At 43.8% G+C, this 22,983-nt stretch overlaps 1 protein-coding gene across 1 annotated transcript in view; it reads left to right on the top strand.

Moving 5' to 3' along the window:
• The window catches only part of Prkce (protein kinase C epsilon), a 506,608-nt gene that overhangs the window by 173,755 nt on the left and 309,870 nt on the right, over positions 1–22,983 (top strand). The window contains exon 2 of the mRNA XM_042675470.1: positions 10,849–10,912. Coding sequence (XP_042531404.1) covers positions 10,849–10,912 — 64 coding nt within the window. The remainder of the gene's footprint in view (positions 1–10,848; positions 10,913–22,983) is intronic.

Raw genomic sequence — 22,983 nt, 5'->3', positions numbered from 1 at the left:
AATTTTTATTTTTTAAAATTATCTTTAAATAATTGTACAGAGGGGTTTCAATTCAATATTTCAGTTGATGTTATAATTTATAAAACCTTAATGCTATTAATTAGTTTTTAGGGTTTTGTTTGTTTGTTTGTTTGTTTTGTCAGTCATGGGTCTGAACTCTGGGCCTGGGCACTGTCCCTGAGCTCCTCAACTCCAGGCAAGTGCTCTATAACTTGAGTCACAGCGACACTTCTGGCTTTTTCTGCTTATGTGGTGCTGAGGAATCGAGCTCAGGGCCTCATGCATGCAAGGCAAGCAAGCACTCTACCACTCAGCCACCTTTCCAGCCCCAGCTTTTTTTTTTTTTTTTAATGCCAGTACAGGGGCTTGAACTCAGGGCCTCCTGCTCCCACTCAACTTTTTTCAGTCATTGATGGTGCTATACCATTTCAGCCATACCTCTAGTCCAACTCTTTTGCTGGTTAATTGGCAATAAGAGACTCAGTCTTTTCTGTGAAGGCTGGATTCAAACTGCAATCCTTTGATCTCTGCCTTCTAAATAGCTAGGATTACAGGTGTGAGCCATTGGCACCAGATTGTTTTCAGACTTTAAAGCATAAATATATGTATGTATATATATATATATATATATATATACACACACATACATACATATACACACACACATACATATACACACACACACATATATATATATATATCATGGAACTTGACTCTGGTTAGAAAACAGAATACCAGTGCTATCAAACTTAAGATTCCAACAGTAGACATAATGATAGAGCTAGGGGAGGAGGGAGGCAGACTGAGGGTGGGAAGGCTGGAAGTACTGATATCTTCTAGTACAGTGGAGAGTCAAGGACTATTGTCAACAGTTAATGGAAGAAGAAACTGACACTTAAGATACCTTTTTGTGGCAGTTGTAGAGAAGAATGGATAAGAACTGAGGTTTTGCTTTTTAATTGTAAAATGATGTATTTTCAAGTATCTGCTTATTTATTTAATTAAGTAATTAATTAATGCTACCAACTTTGACCCCAGGGCCAAAATGATTGCTAGGCAATTGTTCTACCATTGAGACACACTCACAACAGAACTGAAAGTATTTCTTATTTCTCTTTTCCTTTTGGTGGTACTAGAGATCAAACTCAGAGCCTCCTGTGTTCTAGACAAACACTGTACTATTGAACCATCTTCCCAGGCCAAGAAGCAAGAATTGGGATATATAATTATTTTTGTGGCAAAGGAAAGAGTAAATGGAATCTTCATCTATCACAGCAGCAAGACCAGAGATAATGCCTAAAATAACAAATCAGGGAATCGGTGTAACATCTTATTTAGGGTCATTGCAGTGACCACAAGAAAAGCCCAAATAGGACTTACTAAAATTGATTCACTTTGGGGAATGATTTATCACAAGCAGATAGATAGTTCTCGATTTCCCTCTGTATATCTGCATCTTCTCTGTTCTCTATCTATCTGTCTACCTACCTATCTATCACCATCATCTCTCTCTATCCCCATCTCTATCTTGATAAGCCAATACTGGATATGAACCCAGGACCTGGCCCTTGCTAGGCTAGTACTTTATCACTTCAGCTTCACCCCTAAGTTTTGTTCATTCATATTTTGTTTTTGAGATAGGGTCTCATTAACTTTGCCTAGGCTGATCGCCAACTCTCAATGCTACTATTTTGGCCTCCTGAATAGCTGTGCATCACTATGCTTAGCTATAATGTTTAACTCCTTAAAACTGAACAGATCATGATACTTAGTTTTGGTGATCTTTTAATAAATAACACAAAGGCGCATAGGTCAAGAGGAAATTTGGCTAACTTGGTAGAAAAAAATGAAAAATATTTACCCTTGCTTTGTTTTACATTTAAAGTAAACCCAGATTACACACACACACCGCACCACACACACACACACACACACAATATTTGAACTAAATAATTTCTAAGTTGCATCTGACTTAAATTTCATGCCCCACGTTTTTATTTTGCCTGGTCTTGAGGCTTGATCTCACAGCCTGGGCATTGCTCCTGAGCTTTTTTCTGCACAATGCTAGTGTTCTACCACTTTAGTCACAGCTTCACTTGTAGCTTTTCTGTGGTTAATTAGAGATGATAGCCTCATGGACTTTCCTGCTCAGGCTGGCTTCACATCACAATCCTTGGAGCTCAGCCTCCTAAGTAGGATTACAGGTGTAAACCACCGCCACCGGCACATGGTGCTTCCATGATTTTTTTTTTGAGGGGTCCAGTAGTGGGGCCCAAACTCTGGGCCTGGGTGCTGTCCCTCAGCTCTTCAGCTCAAGGCTAGTGCTCTACCAGTTGAGTCACAGCGCCACTTCCGGCTTTTTTCTTTTTGCTTATGTGGTGCTGAGGAATCGAACCCAGGGCCTCATGCATGCAAGGCAAGCACTCTACCACTGAGCCACCTTCCCAGCCCCAACTTCCATGATTTTTATAAAGAGATTTTTTTTTTTTTTTGGTAAGAGGACATGGTTCTGACTATATGAAGAAAGAGAAGAGCAAATATCTAGAGTTGTTATCTAGAATATCACCGTGTAGGAATGTTCCTCCGGAGGGCTCTTATTCCCTGAAGTTGGGTGCCTATATCATATTTGTGCTCATTGTCTGAGCCATGCAGCTGCTTTGCTGGGAGTTTGGTGACTTTAAAACTCTGAGTTCTAGGAGCATAATGAAGGGGTTTTACTTTCATTGTTCTTGTAGCCAAGATACAGCTCTGTTATTGTTATCCAGACAGCATAGTCTCTAGGAGCAGCTCACAACCAGTGCTTTCCAAGTCCTCCTGGAGCACAGGCTGTTTGCTGTTCCAGCATCAGGGCAAGAGTTGGGAGAACTGAGTTTGGTATTGGGAGAGTCCAGCTTTCATCCACACTAGTCTTTTTCAGGCTTTTAGAAAATGGCCATGTTGCTCACTGCAAGGAGCTGCTGTCTATCACCTCTGCAGCAGCTGCACATTGGGATATGGCTTCCCTTCCATAGATAACCCATGTCGTGCTCAGTAAAGCATGTTCAATTGTGATGATGATTGTGAATAGAATACTCCCCCACACACACACGCACTCCCCTCTTTTTTTTTTCTTCTGGTACTTGAACTCAGAGTCTGGGCAGTGTCCCTTCACTTTTTCCCTCAAGCTGCTCTACTACTTGAACTACACGCCTCCGCTTCCCACTTTTTGGTGGCTAATTGGATAGTTTCACAGACATTCGTGGCTGGCTTTGAACCCTGATCCTCAGATCTCAGCCCTCCCGAATAGTTGGGATTATAGGCATGAATGAACTCTGATCCTCAGATCTCAGCCCTCCCGAATAGTTGGGATTATAGGCATGAGCCACCAGCTCCCAGCTCAAAAACATTTTCCTTTTGAGGAGCCAAAAGGTCAGATAGTAGTGATAATGGCTTGGAGCAGGAAGGAAGTTAAGACTGACATGGTGGTGAGAAGCCATCAGTGAAAGGTTTGTGTAGGTTGTGATCTTATCAGGCAGGAAGCTGCTGGTAAAACAGTGATCCTCAGCACCTGAGCTTGCCTCTGTTCCACATGGATTTACTCAATTACACTTGGGAGTCTTTGTTGATGATCAACTAGATAAAAACGGGAGCCATCCAAAGGAGGGATCTGGCTCTGCCCTTGGGGTGCTCACAGGCAAGGTGAGAAATGACTGCAGTGACCCAGCAGCTAACATTTATAGGCAGCCAGCTAGCTGTGTGCTAGCCATGGCACCAAGGACTTCACCATCTTGTCCAATTGTCTGTTTTTTTCACAAGGACATTTCTTCTTTTTTTTTTTGGTTGTGGGTCTTGAACTCTGGGCTTGGGCCTGTCCCTGAGCTCTTCAGCTCAAGGCTAGCATTCTACCACTTGAGCCACAGCGCCACTTGAGCTTTTTCTGTTTATGTAGTATGGAGGAATCGAACCCTGGGCCTCATGCATTCGAGGCAAGCACTCTTCCACTGAGCCACCTTTCCAGTCCCTCAACTTTTTTTCTTTTTTAATGCCAGTACTGGGACTTGAACTCAGGGTCTCAAGCTTTCTCTTGGCTTTTTTACTGAAGGCTGGCCCCTGAGCTGCACCTGTCTTTCTAGCTTTTTGCTGGTTAATTGGAGATAGATAAGAGAGTCTCACGGTCTTCACTGCTCTGACTAGCTTCAAACCTCAATCCTCAGATCTCAGCCTCCTGAAGAGCTACAATTACAGGCATGAGCCACCAGTCAGGCTGGCTGACATTCTCATCTTATAAGAGGAGGGAATCACAGTATGTACCATATTGCTTGTAGTAGATGGCCCTGGGATTTGAACCCAGGTGGTCTAGCTTCAAAGCCTTTAGATATATTGGTTTAATGTGAGAAATAAGTAAAGTAAAACACATACTCATAACACCCAGTGAGAGAGACCATTCTAAAACAAAACATGTACTGCCAAATGCAGATTGCTAACAGAGAATTTTTCTTTTCAGAATGTAAGGAAATTCTGTCTCCTACTGTTTGTGCCCACTATCTCCTCTTTGGACAGTCATGAACTGCCATTACCCTCGAAGATGGAAACAATAGCTTGTGGCTAAATGATGCTTAGCAAATCATTATACACTCTGTATTAGGTTTGGTACCTTTGGATGTTTTCTTGGCTAGGGAAAACATTTGCATATCCATGGAGTTGTTTTCAGTCACCTCTGTTATCCAAGGGAGTCAGCTCTGCCCAGAAGAGAGTCCCCACTGAAAAAGGGGAGCAGAAACTGTTTGCTCCATTGGTAGCACATTGAGATGTAGGATGTATAGTGTAGGTCTCTGGTCCAGATAACACAAGTTTCACAAGTTGATGCTGGCTGCTGTTCAGTTGGCTCCTGTGACCTGGCTGTGGGTAATGGGAAAGGAATGGGGCAGCCAGAGTTGATGGACATTTATTTGAGGCGTGTCTGGTAGCTGATGCCAGCTACATACTGAGGGACTGGAGATGAGAATAGTCCATGGGGTTTAAGGGATGTTTTATTTTTTAAGAGCGATATTGACTTAAACTTTGCAACAGATTACCTTGGAATGTAATTGTAAAAACAGAAAGACTTAACAGAAGTATAGGCACTCTCCTGACTCCTGGTCCTCCTATCCTGCAATGATTTTTTGAAGCAGTTTCTTACTTCCTGTTGATTAAGACTCCTCCTGGAGGTGTATGTTTCTAGAACACGTGTGTGTGTGTGTGTGTGTGTGTGTGTGTGTACATACCCACATATGTACCCCTTTGTTTCAGATGGCAGGCTAGCACAGCAAACATATTGTACCTCCCTTTGTTCCCCACTTAATATATCTCAGTGATCGTTTTATACCAGCCAGTACATTTTGATCTCTTCATTCTTTGTTAGGACTTGCAGAGTGATGTACCAAATGGTGTACTAGCATTTATTTAAGCAATCCCCTATTCATACATATTTAGGTCATTAGAAAACATCCCAGAGCATTTGGTCTCATTATCTTGTTTTATCTATGCAGAAATGGAGTCCCACACATAGAGAGACAGCTTTAAGTAATTCAGGAGACTCTGGAGCCTACATTTTGGGTGTGTTTTTCTTGCTATTATTGTATTTTGATCGCAGACGACAGGGGAAGGTGGCTCAGCTGTGTGCCTGTGAATGTGTTTGCACACGTGGGTGTTGTGTGAATGTGTGCGCCCACCCGGGTAGGTGTACATTATGTTGTGTGACAGATGTGCTTGTGAAAAACTCTGAATGAGACTTTTTTATTTTTAAAAATGGAATATGAAATTTTGAAATGCTCTGAGGGTGGAAAGATGATTTGTTATTTAAAGGGAACTTGTGAAGGAATCCTTATGTGAAGCGAGGCCCTCTTTCTTTCCTTTTCAAAGAGCTACTTCATCGAAGTGTTATTTATATTATATAACAATTAAGAACAGTCATTTTAAGTGTATGGCTTGACACATTCTGCCAGTTGTATACATTCATATAAGGATACCTACAATCAAGATAGAGAAATTACCCATCACCCTCCACTTCCAGGAGGTGACTCCATGCTTGTTTGTTTTTTGTCACTGTCAACTAGTTTAGTTCTAGGGCACTATATAAGTGGAATTGTGTGGTGCTTGGAGTCAAAAGAACTCACTAGGAGTTGGTTTTGCTTTTAAATATTACATTTCCAGAAGTTTCCATGCTTTGGCCTTTTCTTTATATGGTAGTTTTGAGTTTGAATGAGTGGAGCTCTTACTGTATGTAGATCTTCCTCTTGGCTCAGTGTGGGCAGTGTGGGCATGTGAGAGATCTGGTTGGGGAAGCCAATGACTCCTGAAATGGAGAACGAGGACACAGAAGATGGAGGCTGAATGAAGGAGCATGTGCCTTGCACAGGCTGTCAGAAAAGCCACTGAGGGCCTGTTGGAGGCGGGTAGGGACCAAGTCTGACAGGAGATTGGAGGAAGAGCCATCTTTCTAGGGTACTAGGAAAGACCTGGGAAAATATTCTTGCTGAAAGCCTTCTGTACCCCAATTTTTCTTTTTTTTTTTTTTTTGGGTCCAGTCGTGGGGCCTGAACTCAGCCTGGGTGCTGTCCCTCAGCTCTTCAGCTCAAGGCTAGCGCTCTACCACTTGAGCCACCGCGCCACTTCCGGCTTTTTTTCTTTTTGCTTATGTGGTGCTGAGGAATCGAACCCAGGGCCTCATGCATGCAAGGCAAGCGCTCTACCACTGAGCCACCTTCCCAGCCCTGTACCCTAATTTTTCTAACCTAGAAAGAGGGACTATTGCCAACTTCACAACAGACTGAGTCAGGTATAGCTCCCAACCCAGTGTTTGAGGCACAATAAATGTGAAACCCGTGGTCCCCCTCCTCTTCTGTCTCTCAGGAGACCCATACCCAGAGGTATGGTACCAGAAGTGTATTGCTTGCCTTTGACTTTCCCTCACGCTGGATACAAGGCTTCTATCTTGGTTCTTTATTTGATATTTGCAGCCACCACTGTAAAGTCATCAGACAGGTTTGTAGTAACATGCAATAATATCAACTTGGGACAAGCAAATGCCTTGTCACAGTAGAAAGAACATTACCTAAGGTCAAATTCTAGTACTGGCACACACATGCACATACACATACACACACCGTGCACACACACCACACACACACACACACACACACACACACACACACACACACACAAATCCGAAGCTCATGGTGAGTCAATCATTGTAAAGTCAGTCTGCAGGTAAAGGACAAAACTGGAATCAGCCCTAGCCTGATGCCAAAGGCTATGTCCCCCACTGTTTGGTCCTACTTGGAGGCATAGCTAAAGGCACTGTAGCTTGAAAGAACATCAGGGCTGTAGAGAACAGAGGTGGTAGCTGGAGAACTGCAAGAGAGGTATGGGATCTTCAAAGATTTGACACATCTGGGACAAGTGGGAGGAATCTGGAGCACAACAGGGGTTCAGGACTAACCTGGAAATGGCTATGAGGAGGAGGCAGGTCTCCTTTTATGTAGTCCCAGCTGCCCAGCAGTGGCATGCACTCATGCTTCTCAGGATTGTGCAGAGCTGGACACCCACATGGCTTCATTATGCAGGTCATGTCATTGTGGACAGAATCTGTGATTAAATTCATTTGGCCATGAAGCTGTACCACTCTCCACCACCTTTCGTACCTGGTAAGACCTCCAGTCTTCAGCAGTGAAGTGCTGCCACCCTGGGTAGCTTCTCAGAGCCTGTTCTCCTGGCTGAGTGGGGCTTGGCCAGGGCACTGTGACCATCTGCTCAGGCTGCGAAGCTCTTTGTTGCTTGTGGCATGTTTAATAGCTTAATTTCTATTTTTCTCTTGGGAAATACAGCTCACCAGCATTGAGGCAGCAGTGGGTGCTCAAATAGTTTCTGATCGCTATCTTGAATGTTAATATCCTAAATGCATTTTATCGTCAATGACCTGTCCTCTCTGCCATGGGTTTCTCACTCCCCCTTTGCATGCAAAACTAGGCTCCCCGCCTGCCTTCTGATAGGCTTCACCACCCCATCTCATTCCTTTGCTCTCTTCCTCCTTGCTTTTCCCAGATAGCATTGTGCTTCGCCAATAAACTCCACAGTTCGTGGGAAATCTTTGACTTGGAGGATGTGAGAAAGTGTTTCATTTTGCTGGAGGATTTTTAGTGGGGATGATCTAATCTCTAAGAAACATACATTATTTAAATTCCATGCTTTGGGGCAGAAGGGCCCCTGATAATTTTGAACTTTGGCAGGGACAGAAATCTGGTTTGGCTCTGTTTAGGAGAGTCACTTGCTGTTTTTCCTGTTGTAAATCAGTACAGGCGCTAGGTCAGTATTAGAGGGGAAAGTTTTGAGCATCTTTTCTTAACCTGTAAACTTAAAACTGTGGATTCTTAAGGTGAAAGGGATGAGAACAATCACCACGAGTTTGGTAATTGTTTCTCTTCTGGATCCCAGGGTCGAGTGAGCAGTTCTGTTCACCGCACTCATTCACCTCCTCTCTGGGGTATCTGGACTCTCCTCAGTGGCCTCATCCATGGGGCATGGAAGAAGAGGAAAGCTGGAAGAAAGCAGTAAACTCCTAACAAAAGGCTGAGTCTGGCAATGCAGTGGGATTGTGGAAGTGTGGACTCTGGGAAGGGTGACCTAGAAACATCCATTCAAATTGAGTTTCACTGCCTCAAGAGCACTCCTTGACTTCCCTTTGATTCAAATGACACTTTAATATAGACCATGGGCCTGCCTTTCTCCAAAGATGGAGGTTTGGAGAGATGAATGATGCAGAATAGACTCTGCAGTCCTGCGCATAGAGCCTTTTCCCCCACCTCCCTCAGTATATATTCATTGTTTCCTGACCAACAGATGGTGAGCTGAGGATACAAATACGGACATCATACATTTTATCTAGCAGGAAAGATAGCTGGATAGACAATGTGTCACGGTTTAATAGAGCCTTGATTAGGACATGTCTGATAAACTGTGAGAGCACAGATAAGGGCGTAATGAATTCCGAGTACGTTTGGAAATGCTGGAGAGAAAAAGTGATAATTGACCTTGACCTTGAAGGAGCAGGGGGTGTCCACCAGCCTGCCTCTTTCTAAGTATGACTTGCTAAATGAATGCTTGCTCTTTGCTGGGGACAAATGGAAAATGAAAAGGAGGAGATTGTGGTACCTGCCCTCAAGAAACGCACAGCTTGTTGGGAAGAGAGCCTGGCACTTGTGAACCAATTACAGCTCTACGTAGACAGATGGGATTGTGGAGGCTGAAAAGGCCTCTACAAGGAAAGCGGGTAAGGGGACTTTATGATCCAGGGTTTCCGGAGTTACTACTCTTTCTTCTGGATAATACATACAGTTTCTGTTAGGAGAGTTCAGACCTTGCAAAGATGTCTTCACTGTAAAAATGCCCGTCCCCCTCTGGTTGTCTCCCGACCCCCCCCCTCCCCCGCCCCAACACACACTTTGTAGTTTCACCAGCTTGATTCTGTGTAGCAATAGTTAGCTGGATTTGAGGGGAGGTAGCTTGAGAAGGTCAGTGATGAGCATTGAACAGTATTGATGATCTTATTACTGCCCTGTAGAAAATGGAGTTTGCAGAACACCTGTACCTTCAAGACACAACCTGAGCACAGGGGTCCCTCAATCTTCGAGAGGCACTATATACATTCCAAATCTCTGATTAGGTTGTTTCTTCCATCTGGAATGTCTTTCCTTTCTTGCCCAAGACTGCTTTTCTGCACTGGCTACAGGTTCCTCTGATAGGTGATCAGTAATTGTCTGTTGGTTACCATTAAGTGGGGATTCAGCACTGTTTTTTTTTTTTTTTTAACTTTTTGATAAGATTATAAACATGGTGAGAGCAAGAACATCTTTTATTTTGTTCATGTCTCTGGAAGCAGCAGAATATAGAACATGAGTTCTTTGGACAATCTTGACATCGAATCTCAGCATTCCCATTTACCTTGGAACTCTGAGCATCGTTTCTTTATCTAGAAATTGGGACCACACAGTACTTTTCAACTTGTACACTACTTGTGGGAACTGTCCTTTGCACTGTAGGATGTTTCACGGCTCCCTGGTTCCTACCCTTTAAACACCAGTTGTGACATGGTCTCCACAGTTAAGGCAATTAAAAACCTACCAAAACCTGGTATTAGTAGCTCACACCTATAATCCTAGCTTCTCATGAGACTGAGATCTGAGAATCATGGTTTGAAGTCAACCTGAGAAGGAAAGTCTATTAGACTCTTATCTCCAGTTAACCAGCAAAATGCCAGAAGTAGAGCTGTGGCTCAAGTGGTAGAACACTAGCCTTGAGATTAAAAAGGTAAGGGACAGGGCTGGGAATGTGGCTTAGTGGTAGAGTGCTTGCCTAGCATGCGTGAAGCCCTGGGTTCAATGTCTCAGCACCACATAAACAGAAAAAGCCGGAAGTGACACTGTGGCTTAAGTGCTAGTCTTGAGCAAAAGAAGATCAGGGACAGTGCCCAGGCTCTGAGTTCAAGCCTCAGCACTGACACCCACCCACCCACCCCCACACACAAACAAATAATGTCTCCAGAGGTTTTTCAAATGTCACATGTGGAGCAGAATTAGTTCCCACTGAGAACCTTCCTCACTACCTTTCAGTGTGCATCAGACTTCTCAGTACTGTAATTCAGTACACAGGATGCATCCAGTCGATGTTGGAATGCCTTCATTTTCATCTCATCTAGCACTTGACAAATTGTGAGCTGATGAATCTCATGGAGTTGTGACTTTAGGTTTTAGCAGCTTGGGATGGAACTGTGTGGAACTCTCCAGTTGCCCACACAATACACTAACAGAGTCACTGTCATTTTCTTAATTGCAGATTGATCTGGAGCCAGAAGGAAAAGTGTATGTGATCATCGATCTCTCGGGTTCATCAGGTGAAGGTAGGAGAGCGTGACCTCTCATCTTTTTGTCCTGGATTGCTCCCTTCCTTGCTCAGCTGGAACATATCACTGTGATATTTAATTAATTGGCACACTTTAAAGGGGAAGGTTATTTTGAAGACACTCTGCCTGTATACCAAAAGGGACTAGCCATCTGTTAGTAGTGGAGCAGAGGGAAGATTTCTGACTTACCAAAGAAAGGCCAGTAAAACAGGCGTTTCCACATACCATGTGCAGGGCAGGTTTGGCCAAGAGACAGCCTCTCCCAGGAGGCTTGTGTGGGGTTTGTGTCTCTGCTCTGAGGAGGAAGTAAAACCAGTTGGTCTAACAGTTTTCAGAAACAAAACAAATAAGGTGTCAAACTTCAGAATCTTCGTTAGAGCATTTTTAGACTCTTTTGCCAGTTCTTTACATAGCAAAAGCCCTGTTATTAAAGAGAAAGAATGGAAGAAGGGAACACTGCTCTCCACTGGTTGATTACACAGTGTGGATTTTCTCTGATAGTTGGATTCTCCTTCTATCTTCTTTTTACAGCAGCCTCTTTTGATTTTTTTTTTCTGTGCTCATTTAATTCCTTTTAAGGTTTTGTGCTGAGTAGTGAAGACTGAACAATCAGGGAAGAAAGAGAGGCTAGAAAAGAAAGCCATGTTCATACAGAAACAAGGTGATCATGGAAGGCCTTAAATGTTTGACAAGCAGACATATAACCACTGAACCATCTTTCCTTTCCTTCTTCTCTGTCTGTGGGCAAGAGACTAAAAGAGTTGGTTTTAATGGCATAGTAGAGACATTGGGAAACCAGAGCTAGTTCTTCTTGGCAATGTAAAAGGGTGGTGTTTGGGCCAGGCATGAGTGGCTCATCATGCCTGTAATCTTAGCTACCCAGAAGGCTGAGATCTGCTGGTCAGGGTTCAAAGCCAGTCTGTATAGGATAGTCCTCAAGATTCTTTATTCCCAGAAAGTAGAGCCTTAGCTCAAGTGGAAGAGTGCCAGCCTTGAGTGAAAAACCTAAAGACAGCACCAAGGCCCTGAGTTCAAGAGCCAGTACACATACACACTGATGTTTGGGAGCTACATCCCTAAGGAAAAGATGGACCACATACCCTTTCAGTTCTGTTAGGTACATTCTCAGGCATTCACATTGTCTGCCCAAAATACTGAGAATCACAAGCACAAAGTCAAATCCTACGCACAGCCTCTGGCTGATGGTTCTTTGAAAGGAAGAAAGATGATAAGTACAGAAATTCAAAGGAGCTGGTCAAATGACACACTTGATAATGGTGCCTGATCATTCTCACTCAGCTCATTTATCATCCAGTCTCCTCAGGTGTTCAGGAGTATTCAGTAATTGTGTGCATATGGGGATCAAAGTAGAATTCAGTCCTTCATGAGATCTCAGTGATTTGTCAGAGGTTTAAAGCTTTAAATCCCTTTCAGAATTGGTTGCTTACACTTTCTGCTCTTTATTGAAATTGCAGTTTGGTATTTCCAACTTCCCTTCTATGCAGTCAGCCCAGGAATAGAATCTGTGGCAGAATGTTTGAGGATTTAACAATATTTTGCATGAAATATTAAAAACCTACAAAAGGGACCAAAGAAAAGTACCAGTGCACCCACCACCCAGATCAAGAACTAAATCAACCTACACAGTTCCAATGGTACATGCCAGTAGTCCCATCTAGTTGTAGTCTACCTGACACAGGAAGATTGCTTGAGCCCAGGAGTTTGAAGCAACATAGCAAGACTCTGTCTCAGACAGCAACAACAAAACAACAAACCAAAACAACAATAAAAAATCCCAACCATAAAGCAAACAGAAAGGTGAAGCCTTGTACTTTTGTTGTTGTTGTTGGTCGTGGGGCTTGAGCTCTGGGCCTAGACACTGTCCCTCAGTTCTTCAGCTCAAAGCTAGCACCCTACCACTTGAGACCCAGTGCGACTTCTGGTTTTCTGGTGGTTTATTGGAGATAAGAGTCTCTCACGGACTTTCCTGCCGGGGCTGGCTTTGAACTGAGATCCTCAGATCTCAGCCTCCTGAGTAGCCACTGGCGCCTGGCTTAAGCCTTGTACTTTTAATATTCTTAATGTGGTATGGGCTCCAAATTCACCAGACTTAAGGTTAACAGTGACGTCTGAAACATTTGCTAGGCAAAAATCAATTCCATTTTTACTTCCATAATCTTAATTAAATATGTATTTCTGTTGCCAAGATTCTGGGTTACCCGTGGCAGACTTGGATTATTTTCCTTTTCCTCAAAAAGATTAATGACGTGCAAAATTATAGAAGACATATATATTTTTTTAACCTTAGAGGAAAAAGAGATGGGCAGTGAATGAATGAATAAATCAGAAGCAATTGATTTTTTTAATCCTTTTTGCTTGTATCATTTATTGCATGTGAGTAGCCAAAGCAATTTTCATTGGGTTAAATTCTGAGTCTTTTAAAAAAAATCTCTTTCATCTGAAGAAAATAGAGTTTACTTTAGAAACGCTGTTACATGCCAGGATCTGAAAAGTGTTAGCATGTGTTGCTCTGGAGAAAAGAAGACATTTTTCTACTCTTTTTTTTCCTCCTCCCCCTCCTCCTCCTGCTCCTCCCCCCCCTCCTCCTCCTCCTGCTCCTTCTCCTCCTCCTCCTCTCGCTCCTCCTCCTCCTCCCCTCCTCCCGCTCCTCCTCCTCCTCCTCCCCTCCTCCCGCTCCTCCTCCTCCTCCCCCTCCTCCTCCTCCTCCTCCCTCTCCTCCCGCTCCTCCTCCTCCTCCCCCTCCTCCTCCCTCTCTTCCTCCTCCTCCTCCCCCTCCTCCTCCCTCTCTTCCTCCTCCTCCTCCCCCTCCTCCTCCTCCCCCTCCTCCCCCTCCTGCTCCTCCTCCTCCTCCTCCTGCTCCTCCTCCTCCCCCTCCTCCTCCCCCTCCTCCCCCTCCTGCTCCTCCTCCTCCTCCTCCTGCTCCTCCTCCTCCCCCTCCTCCTCCTCCTCCTCCCCCTCCTCCCCCTCCTGCTCCTCCTCCTCCTCCTCCTGCTCCTCCTCCTCCCCCTCCTCCTCCTCCTCCTCCCCCTCCTCCCACTCCTCCTCCTCCTCCTCCTCCCCCTCCTCCTCCTCCTGCTCCTCCTCCTCCTCCTCCCCCTCCTCCTCCCTCTCTTCCTCCTCCTCCTCCCCCTCCTCCTCCTCCTCCTCCCCCTCCTGCTCCTCCTCCTCCTCCTCCTGCTCCTCCTCCTCCTCCTCCTCCTCGTCCTTTCTGTTCTTTGACTTGGGATGCTTTCTGTGGGTGGAGGGTATGATAGTCCCTTCCTCCAAGCTTATTCTTGTTGTGATCCCTTTATGTCGTACCCATCTGTTCTCCTAGGTCTATGGCTTAAACTATGAAGGCTCCTGGTCTGGAGATGGTTTGGATTTTGGTAGGAGTTGGGAGGGGGAAGAGAGGATCAAGAGAATAAGAGACTATAACATTCAATTCCTAGACCATGAGAAGTGAACAGTGGTTGTTTCAGTCATGCTGTTTGATTTATGGACTGTGGACATGTGCAGATTCTTGCCAAAGTCCCTTGCTTGAGTAAAATAACTACACGTGTTCTGTGGAAGGGTGAAAAGAGAGTTGAAATGAGGCATAGCTAAAGTCTTACCACTCTATTATTCTGCCACCAAACATCCCTTTTCCGAGCTCCAGCTCCTCCCATCTCCAATGCTCCAGCCCATCAATGAAAAAAAAATGTATTTGTAGAAAATGCATAAACTTTCTAGCACATGTAAATTCCAAAGAGCTCAGAGAAGTGTGTGTGTGTGTGTGTGTGTGTGTGTGTGTGTGTGTGTGTGTGTGAATATACCCCTTCTTCTAGGATGTGCCACAGGATTCTTTTTCTTGCTCACATGTTGTTAGAAAACCTGGCTGGATAATGTGATTTCTAACTGTCTAATAAAATTCCACTGCTTGCATGCCCTGTGCAGCTGGCCGTAATAGGATTTGACTGCTGTGTGTTTTAGCTAATCCAGGGAACCTAACCCTAGAAGTAGAGGGTCAGCTTGGTTGATAGTTAAGGTCATTTCTGGTCATGTGATTTTTTTTAATCCTTTGGTATAATTTAAGTAGACACCTGTCAGAGTTCATGGCTAAGGGAGAGCTAATATCCACAGCAGGGAGAAGGGGTTGAAAGAAGTAGACTTTGGGGGACAGGTATGGTTTTAGACACTTTATCCCAAGAGTGGACTTATTCATAGAATTGTCTTGTGAAAACCTCCAGAGTCAGGTTGCTTCTTATTTTGTGGAATTCATCATAGCTTCCTAGCAAGCATGGAGCTATAGGTTCATCAGGCACTTAAGGCAAAGCATAGGCACCCCAGATAACAGAAGCATAAGCAACAATGTAATTCTCAAAGGTGTAAAATGATTGTTTCTCACTGATTCATTAGTTAGTATTTCTTTCTTTGTTGATATTTGTATATGATTTCTTATTCTTTATCGTTACAGAGCAGTGCACCATTAGTAACAGGCCACTGAGTGAGGGTCAGGATGTGACCTCAGACTAACAGGCTCTTTTGGCCTTCTTCCAGGTGTGGTGCTTATTGAGAAGAGTTCTTCAATAGAACTAGTATGAAGTAGGCCTCACTGGGATGTTTGGTTCACCAAGCTATTTCTCTGATAGCATATGGAGAATGTAATTGAATTAAAATGATTTTGGCAGTACATGAATCACAAGTAATACAGCTAAATCAAATTCTAGACCCTATCAACCTAGATGCTCAGGAGGTAGAGATCAAGAGATTCCTAGGTCAGCTTAGCAAAAAAAAAAAGTGTGTGAGACTTCCCCAACATAACAGAAGAAATAAATGGAGTGTGCAGTCATCCCAACTACAGCAGGAAGCATAAATAGGAGGATCATGGTCAAGACTAATGACGAGCAACAAAAAAGCAAGACCCAAACTCAATGGAGATTTTAAAAAAAGTCTGGAATATAACATAAACAGTAGAGCACTTGCCTAGGAAGGGTCATGCTCTGAGTTCAATCTCCACCCTTCAAAAAGTAAAATAAACTCAAGTTCTGGTGGAATTGAGTTTTGTGGGACTGGGGCAAGTGGAAGAGGAGAAGCAGGGATACATCTCCTCTTCCTGCAACCACATGTAATAGAGACCAGTCAGTCTTCTCTCTAGAAAAGAGCATAGTCTTAGATCCTGACTGTTGTGCTTACTAGTTTAGAGCTTCTGATTTCTCTTCTATAAGATGGAGACAGTAAGCCCTGGGATAGGTACTATGTGATATTCATGAAATAGCCCAAAACAAGCAGCCACCTTGGGAACAACAGGCAGGATATTCAGGGAATGGTTTGAGGGGAAGGTAATGAGGCAATTTGGACCAGGCAGGGGCTTTGAGATTGTCTTTAGTATAGTTCAGAACCAGCCACAGTTTGGTCCCATTATCTCTGTCTTCCGCACCCTTCCTCAGATGAAGTAGTTCCAGAAAGACATTCATCCTGTCGATGCTTAGTGCAGACTGGGAACATGTGGTCCCTGTGTTTTCACCAGCTATGGATGAAAGCTCTTCATCTGTTTGAAGATAATTATTCAATTTTTCTTCTCCAGTCAAATCCCTTAACCTTTCTGAAAGGATACTTAAAATATCTTAACCCATCTTGGCAGCTGTCTTCTGGACATTTGTCAAGTTGCCCAGGGAGGAAGATACGATCAAGCCAGCTTTGCTGGGCCCTGGAAAGACAACATGTGCACAGAGATTTCTACTTTAGAAAATGGCCTGCTGGTATCACCTCCACGTAGAGGTGGGCAGGTGATGTGCTTCAGGACACGGGATGGATTAGGAGGAACTGCTGGGCCCAGACTCCAGGCTCTGATCCAGGCACCTGCACCAAGTCAAGTCCCTGATAATGAGTGTGCTAACATGGAAATGACCTCCTGCTGTTCTTTTAATTTTAGTTCTTTTCTTCAGAAAGCCTTTTATAGAAACCTAAGGCTAATGTTCTTAGCTTTTGTCCAAAGGGGGCCCAGAAAGGTTTTGTTTTGCTTTATAATAGATTGATCTCTTTTCTACCCTCTTAGAAGTAAAAGCTGCCTTGGTGCCATTTCAGCAATAGTTGGGTCTCTCTCAGGCTCTTCTATAATGTGGGTCATATGTAGGCCTGGGTCTGAAACTAGACTGCTTCAAATCCTAGCATGACTATGATTTTTCCTACTGACTTGCTCTCATTATTAGAAACATTGGAATCCTTTGTGCATGCAGGGCATTGAACAATGCTTTTAAGGTGGAATCTCTACCTCTATCAGTGGACTGGATATATGTAGATAATGTCCATCAGGTTTCTTTTCCTTTCTGTTATTTTCCTTATTTTGCTTTGCTTGGACCAGAGCTTGACATCTACTGTCCCTTAGCTTATTTGCTCAAGACTGATGCTCTACCACTTGAGCCACAGCTCTGCTTCTGGCTTTTTGCCAGTTAACTGGAGATAACTATTTGAATGACTTTCCTGTCTAGGCTGGCTTCCAACCACAATTCTCAGATCTGTCATTTATTTATTTATATATATATATTTATTTATTTATTTCCATTCCTGGGCCTTGAACTCAGAGCTTGTGCACTGTCTATGAGCCTAAACTTTGTGCTCAAGGCTGGAACTCTACCACTTGAGTCACAGCAACACTTCTGGCTTTTTCTGAGTAGCTTTATTAGAGTTGAGAGTCTCAAGGACTTTTCTGCCCAGGCTGGCTTTGAACCATGGTCCTCAGATCTTAGCCTCCTAAGTAGCTAGGATTGCAGTTGTGAGTCACCAATGCCTGCCTCTCAAGCTTCTTAATAGCTAGGATTATAGGATTATAGGCCTGAGCCATGAGCACTCAGCAGAAAGCTTTATTTTTTCTTCTAAATTCCCCAATATTTTGATATGTACTTTAATATATATATGTACCTTAATAATATGTATACTGATAAGTTACAAGGAACCATTTCTTTATATGAATGATCATCAATACATGCCAACAAATATGCCCAACTTGGTGTATGGCAAGATTTAGGAAATGGAACTGGGGAAGGAAGCAGGCAATGAGAGATGAAAACATGACCCTTCCCTTCAAGGAGCTGGCAGTTTGATAAGAAATCTAAGCTTTGCAGGAAGAAAGCATAAGAGAACAATGTAAACCAGTATCATACTGAGTATCGAAGTGGGTGTCACTAGGGAATAGACTGGGTGACATCAAGGGAGAGGCGGGACTTAGGTTGGACAGGAAAGGGTGGGTGGGCTGGATTGTCAAGGAAGAACAGAGCCATTCTGAGCAGAGGGATGACAACCATGGTATGGTTATCAAAGATAGCTTTGAGGCTCTTATTTTTAGGAAGATAGACAGAATTTTGGCAAGATAGACAGAATAAATTAGATGGACTGATTATGTGCTCTTCAGGAACATAAAAACACAGTCATCAGTGTTGCAGGAAGAAAATTTCAGTCTATGTAAGTAAGAAAATGAAATGCTATAAGTGATCAATCTATGCTTTTGAAGTTTAAAGGTAGTTTGACCTGGGCATAACTTCATGAGCTTGATCAAGTCTAGGATATTGAGTAGAGTACATCATACAACTAAGAAACTCAGGTCCAGGTCCAGGTCTAAGTCCAGACATCCCTTTGTGACCTTTCTTTGCACTCTCTACCTCCTTTACAGTCTTCTGGTAATCACTACCATTTCGAGCCTTCTTCTCTACTGTGGCCTTTCTTTCCTTCCTTCCTTCCTTCCTTCCTTCCTTCCTTCCTTCCTTCCTTCCTTCCTTCCTTTCTTCCTTCCTTTCTTCCTTCCTTCCTTCCTTCCTTCCTTCCTTCCTTCCTTCCTTCCTTCCTTCCTTCCTTCCTTTCTTCCTTCCTTCCTTCCTTCTTCCCTCCTCCCTCCCTCCCTCCCTCCCTCCCTCCCTCCCTCCCTTCCTTCCTTCCTTCCTTCCTTCCTCCTTTTCTTCCCTCCCTCCCTGCCTCCCTTCCTTCCTCCCTCCCTCCCTCCCTCCTTCTCTTCCTTCCTTCCTTCCTCCCTCCCTCCTTTCCTCCCTTCCTCCCTTCCTTCCTCCCTCCCTCCCTCCCTTCCTTCCTTCCTTCCTTCCTTCCTTCCTTCCTTCCTTCCTCCCTCCTTTCCTCCCTCCCTCCCTCCCTCCCTCCCTCCCTCCCTTCCTTCCTTCCTTCCTTCCTTCCTTCCTTCCTTCCTTCCTTCCTTCCTTCCTTCTGTCCTTATTTCCTTTCCTTCCTCCTTTTCTTCCCTCCCTCCCTGCCTCCCTTCCTTCTTTCCTCCCTCCCTCCCTCCCTCCCTCCCTCCCTTCCTCCTCCCTCCCTCCCTTCCTCCTCCCTCCTTCCCTCCCTCCCTCCCTCCCTCCCTCCCTCCCTTCCTTCCTTCCTTCCTTCCTTCCTTCCTTCCTTCCTTCCTTCCTTCCTTCCTTCCTTCCTTCCTTCCTTCTGTCCTTATTTCCTTTCCTTCCTCCTTTTCTTCCCTCCCTCCCTGCCTCCCTTCCTTCTTTCCTCCCTCCCTCCCTAACTCCTTCCCTCCTTTCCTTTCTTCTCTCCTTCTTTCTGTACTGGAGATTGGGCTCAGGTCTTTGTGCATGTTAAGTAAATGCTTTTCCGCTGAGGTACAATCCTGACTTCATCTCAGCCTTTCTAAGATGCCCCCAAATCAAGCCCAGGCACTCTGATGCTTTCTGTGCAACTTCCGCTCAGTCTCTAATAAACATCACTTGAAAGGTTAGAGCGAGCCTCCAGCTTCCCAAATGGGGGACTTCAAAGCCAGACAGCAGCTCCAAGGTGCTGATCCATCTCCTTTGAGGGATGTACTTTAGGCAATGAATTCTGGTCCTGTTCACCCTATGGGCTTCCCAAACATCTGTGGCTATGTCAGATTCTCTTAGGAGTATGTGGGGGTCAGAAAAAAAGTAATAACCAAATTCAGATGTTGAAAAATGCCTCACATTGCCTGAGCCCCATCTTACCATAACTACTTATTGCCACTGATACTCAGACATAAGGAGTGGGCCCTTCACCCTTTAGAATTTTGGCTCCATTCTTGTCCTGATGGAATAAATGTTTATTCCTAGAAGTGATCATACAGACCAGATGAGATGAGAGGAGTTAGCTTGAAAACAGTGAGTCCCATCAAGGAGTTTATAATGTTACAAAGAGATGTTGCTAAAATGCTTGATGAGAAATAAGCTAAGGAACCCTCATTTCCTTCCAAATAGCCTCTAGATGCACAGCAGTTCCTCTGAAATGAATCATCCATGCTTAAAAACACCAAATGCCAACCATTAGCAGATGAAAAACAGAATTGAATCTGGAGTGTTTGCAGAACGGAGCTCCTTATGATCACTGCTAGAGCCTTCTTTCCGCCTGCCACTATGAGAGTGTGGATACATATTTTCTGCTGACTGTGTGTTTATTTTACTAATGAAGTAATTGAAGAAGGAATAGTTATGTGGAAGAAATAGACTTATAGAAAGCGTAGGTTTATAATATGTCCTTAGTCAAGACATGGCTCCATAACCCCTCCCCTTTTGTCTCGGTTGTCTTGTTATATATCATTGCTTCATTTTATAAAGAATATTATTTTGGGAAATTCATGTTTGCAGTTCAGATCATGTTCAGTCAAAGTGGTTTATAATTTAATCATTTACTGTTGCTAATGTCCTTGTGATTTGGCTTAAAAGAAAAGGGTATTTTCATTCATCTAACTTAATTTAGAGAGTTGTCTTTCAGTACCAATTATTCTATTCTTTTATCTAGTTGAAATTGGTCAGTGCTGACAGTTTTATTGATGATCCTTATTACCTAGCTTTGTTGAAGCACTCAGATTTTCACAATCAAGTGCATTCACCATCATTAATCTAAGGGGGGACACTGGGATATTAATCTTCCACCTTTATTGGAAACTTTTGGTGTAAGCGAATAGTGACTGAGGAGAGGTAAACCAAGCTTATATAAACTAATGTCTGAATCTCCTACCCTGCCTACCCCTCGTATTTAGTTTCTTCATTGGAAGGCATTGCTTTTTTCCCCCTTAATACAGTATACAGAACTCAGGGACGTAGAGGTAAGCACCTTGATCTCTGCTCTCCAGAAGCTCATATTCTGATAGTAGGAGGCAGGTCAATAATCAATAATCAACAATGGTGTGCTGCAACTGTTGGGTAGCTCTTGGTAGCACAGGGTGCCGGTGAGGCTCTCAAGAAGGCTTTCTTCCACTTGAGCGCTCTGCCTTGAGTAGGCAATCAGTAAATGACAGCCATGAACTTGGTTCCACGTGACCACATGAGATCCCATGGCCAGCTTGAAATGCAATTAACAATAGTTATCCTCCAGCAAAGAGGTGGAGGAAACCAAGCTACTGTGACAAGGAACCCATCTGATAGAAGATCAGATAAAAGGGACTAGGACTTAGTGTATCAGATTTTGAATTTTCCAAGAATCTTCACATATATCTATCAGGCACCTGTAGGTATATAAATGCAAGATATTCTGTTCAGTAGTGCACAGAAGTGAACAATGCAAATGGGAAACCTATAAGGAGTACATTGTGTGTGTGTGTGTGTGTGTGTGTGTGTGTGTGTGTGTGTGTGTGTGTGTGTGTACATATACATGCTGTGTATCTCTGCAATGATCCATTATCCACTGGGAATGGTTTGTCTAGGAAAGCAAAAGGGAAATTTGGAAAAGAAGAAACGTTTCTTGTTTGGCTTATGCTTTTATTTTTCATCCCATGTATGTGTATGAGCTATCTGAGAAATCACTTAGAATTTTTGTTGTTGTTGTTGGTCGTGGGGCTTGAGCTCTAGGCCTGGGTGCTGTCCCTCAGCTCTTCAGCTCAAGGCACTCTACCACTTGAGCTACAGCGCCACTTCCAGTTTTCTGGTGGTTTATTGGAGATAGGAGTCTCACGGTCTTTCTGGCCTGGGCTGGCTTTGAACCATGATCTTCAGATCTCAGCCTCCTGAGAGGAGGACCTGTCAGACACTACAGAAAACTTGATGAGAGTGAAGTGACCTATTGAATCCACAGAACAATGGGTCTGGAGTCTGGGAACTACAGGAATAAGGCTGTGCACACACTTACTGCTTAACAAACTCTTCTAATATGCACTGGAAGGTGTTGAATAGACTTTGCTTATTACTGAAGACTCTGTACTCCTGACATGGAGAGAGATGTGGCCCACTAGTCGGACTCCAGCATCGTACAAGCTCACTATGTTACTTCTATAGTTCTGGGTCAAACCCAAAAGGTGTTTACACATGTCCCGGCACCTTGACGGGGAAGATGGGAAATAACAAAAAAATACAAGCCAGATTTCCATAGAGAGATGATTTTTACGCTTAAATGGATCTGCCATATTAGTTTAACATCCTTATTTTACATATAGGATGAGGGTGCAGAGGCCAAGCTTCAGGAGTTTAATACTGTGGTGATAACTACCAAGCTAGGATCCTGTGAAAGTGTAGATTCTGACTCACTAGGCATGGATGGGTCCTGAGGTTATGGCTTACTGCTAGCTCCCAGGAGATACCTTAGCTGCTATTCTCTCCTTTGAGTAGCATGAGATGATAGGCCTGTCAGGTTCCCTCTAAACCAATGCTCAGCAGGCATTACGTTCTATTTGACTGACCATTAAGAGGAAGTTGGGTGCTGGTGGCGCACACCTGTAATCCTAGTTATTCAGGAGGATGAGATCTGAGAATCACAGTTTGAAGCCATCCCGAGCAGAAAAATCTGTGAGACTTTTATCTCCAATCAACGAGCAAACTGTGTGACTCAAGTGGTATAGTACTAGCCTTGAATGAGAAGGCTCAGGGAAAGTACCCAAGCTCTGAATTCAAGTTCCAGTGCCCCCCCCCCATTTCCCCCCCCCCTTGCAAAAATAAAAGGAAATAAAAGAAAATAAAATGAAGAGGGGTATTGAACAATTCTTCCCTTCCCCAACTCCCCTTTAATCCACTGTATGTCAATAAAGTGGAATCCTTCATGGAGAATCTTCTCCCTGCCTGATCCTTCTTTTTGGGAAGGAGGTTGAGAAGGTTCTCAGTGGTCTCAGGTAGGAAAGTTCAGCAATGCCCAGGCCTTGG

Source organism: Dipodomys spectabilis, unplaced genomic scaffold (genome assembly GCF_019054845.1).
Source record: "Dipodomys spectabilis isolate Male_0828 unplaced genomic scaffold, ASM1905484v1 ptg000026l, whole genome shotgun sequence".
NCBI classification, from domain to species: domain Eukaryota; kingdom Metazoa; phylum Chordata; class Mammalia; order Rodentia; family Heteromyidae; genus Dipodomys; species Dipodomys spectabilis.
This window is presented reverse-complemented; position numbering and strand designations above follow the sequence as displayed.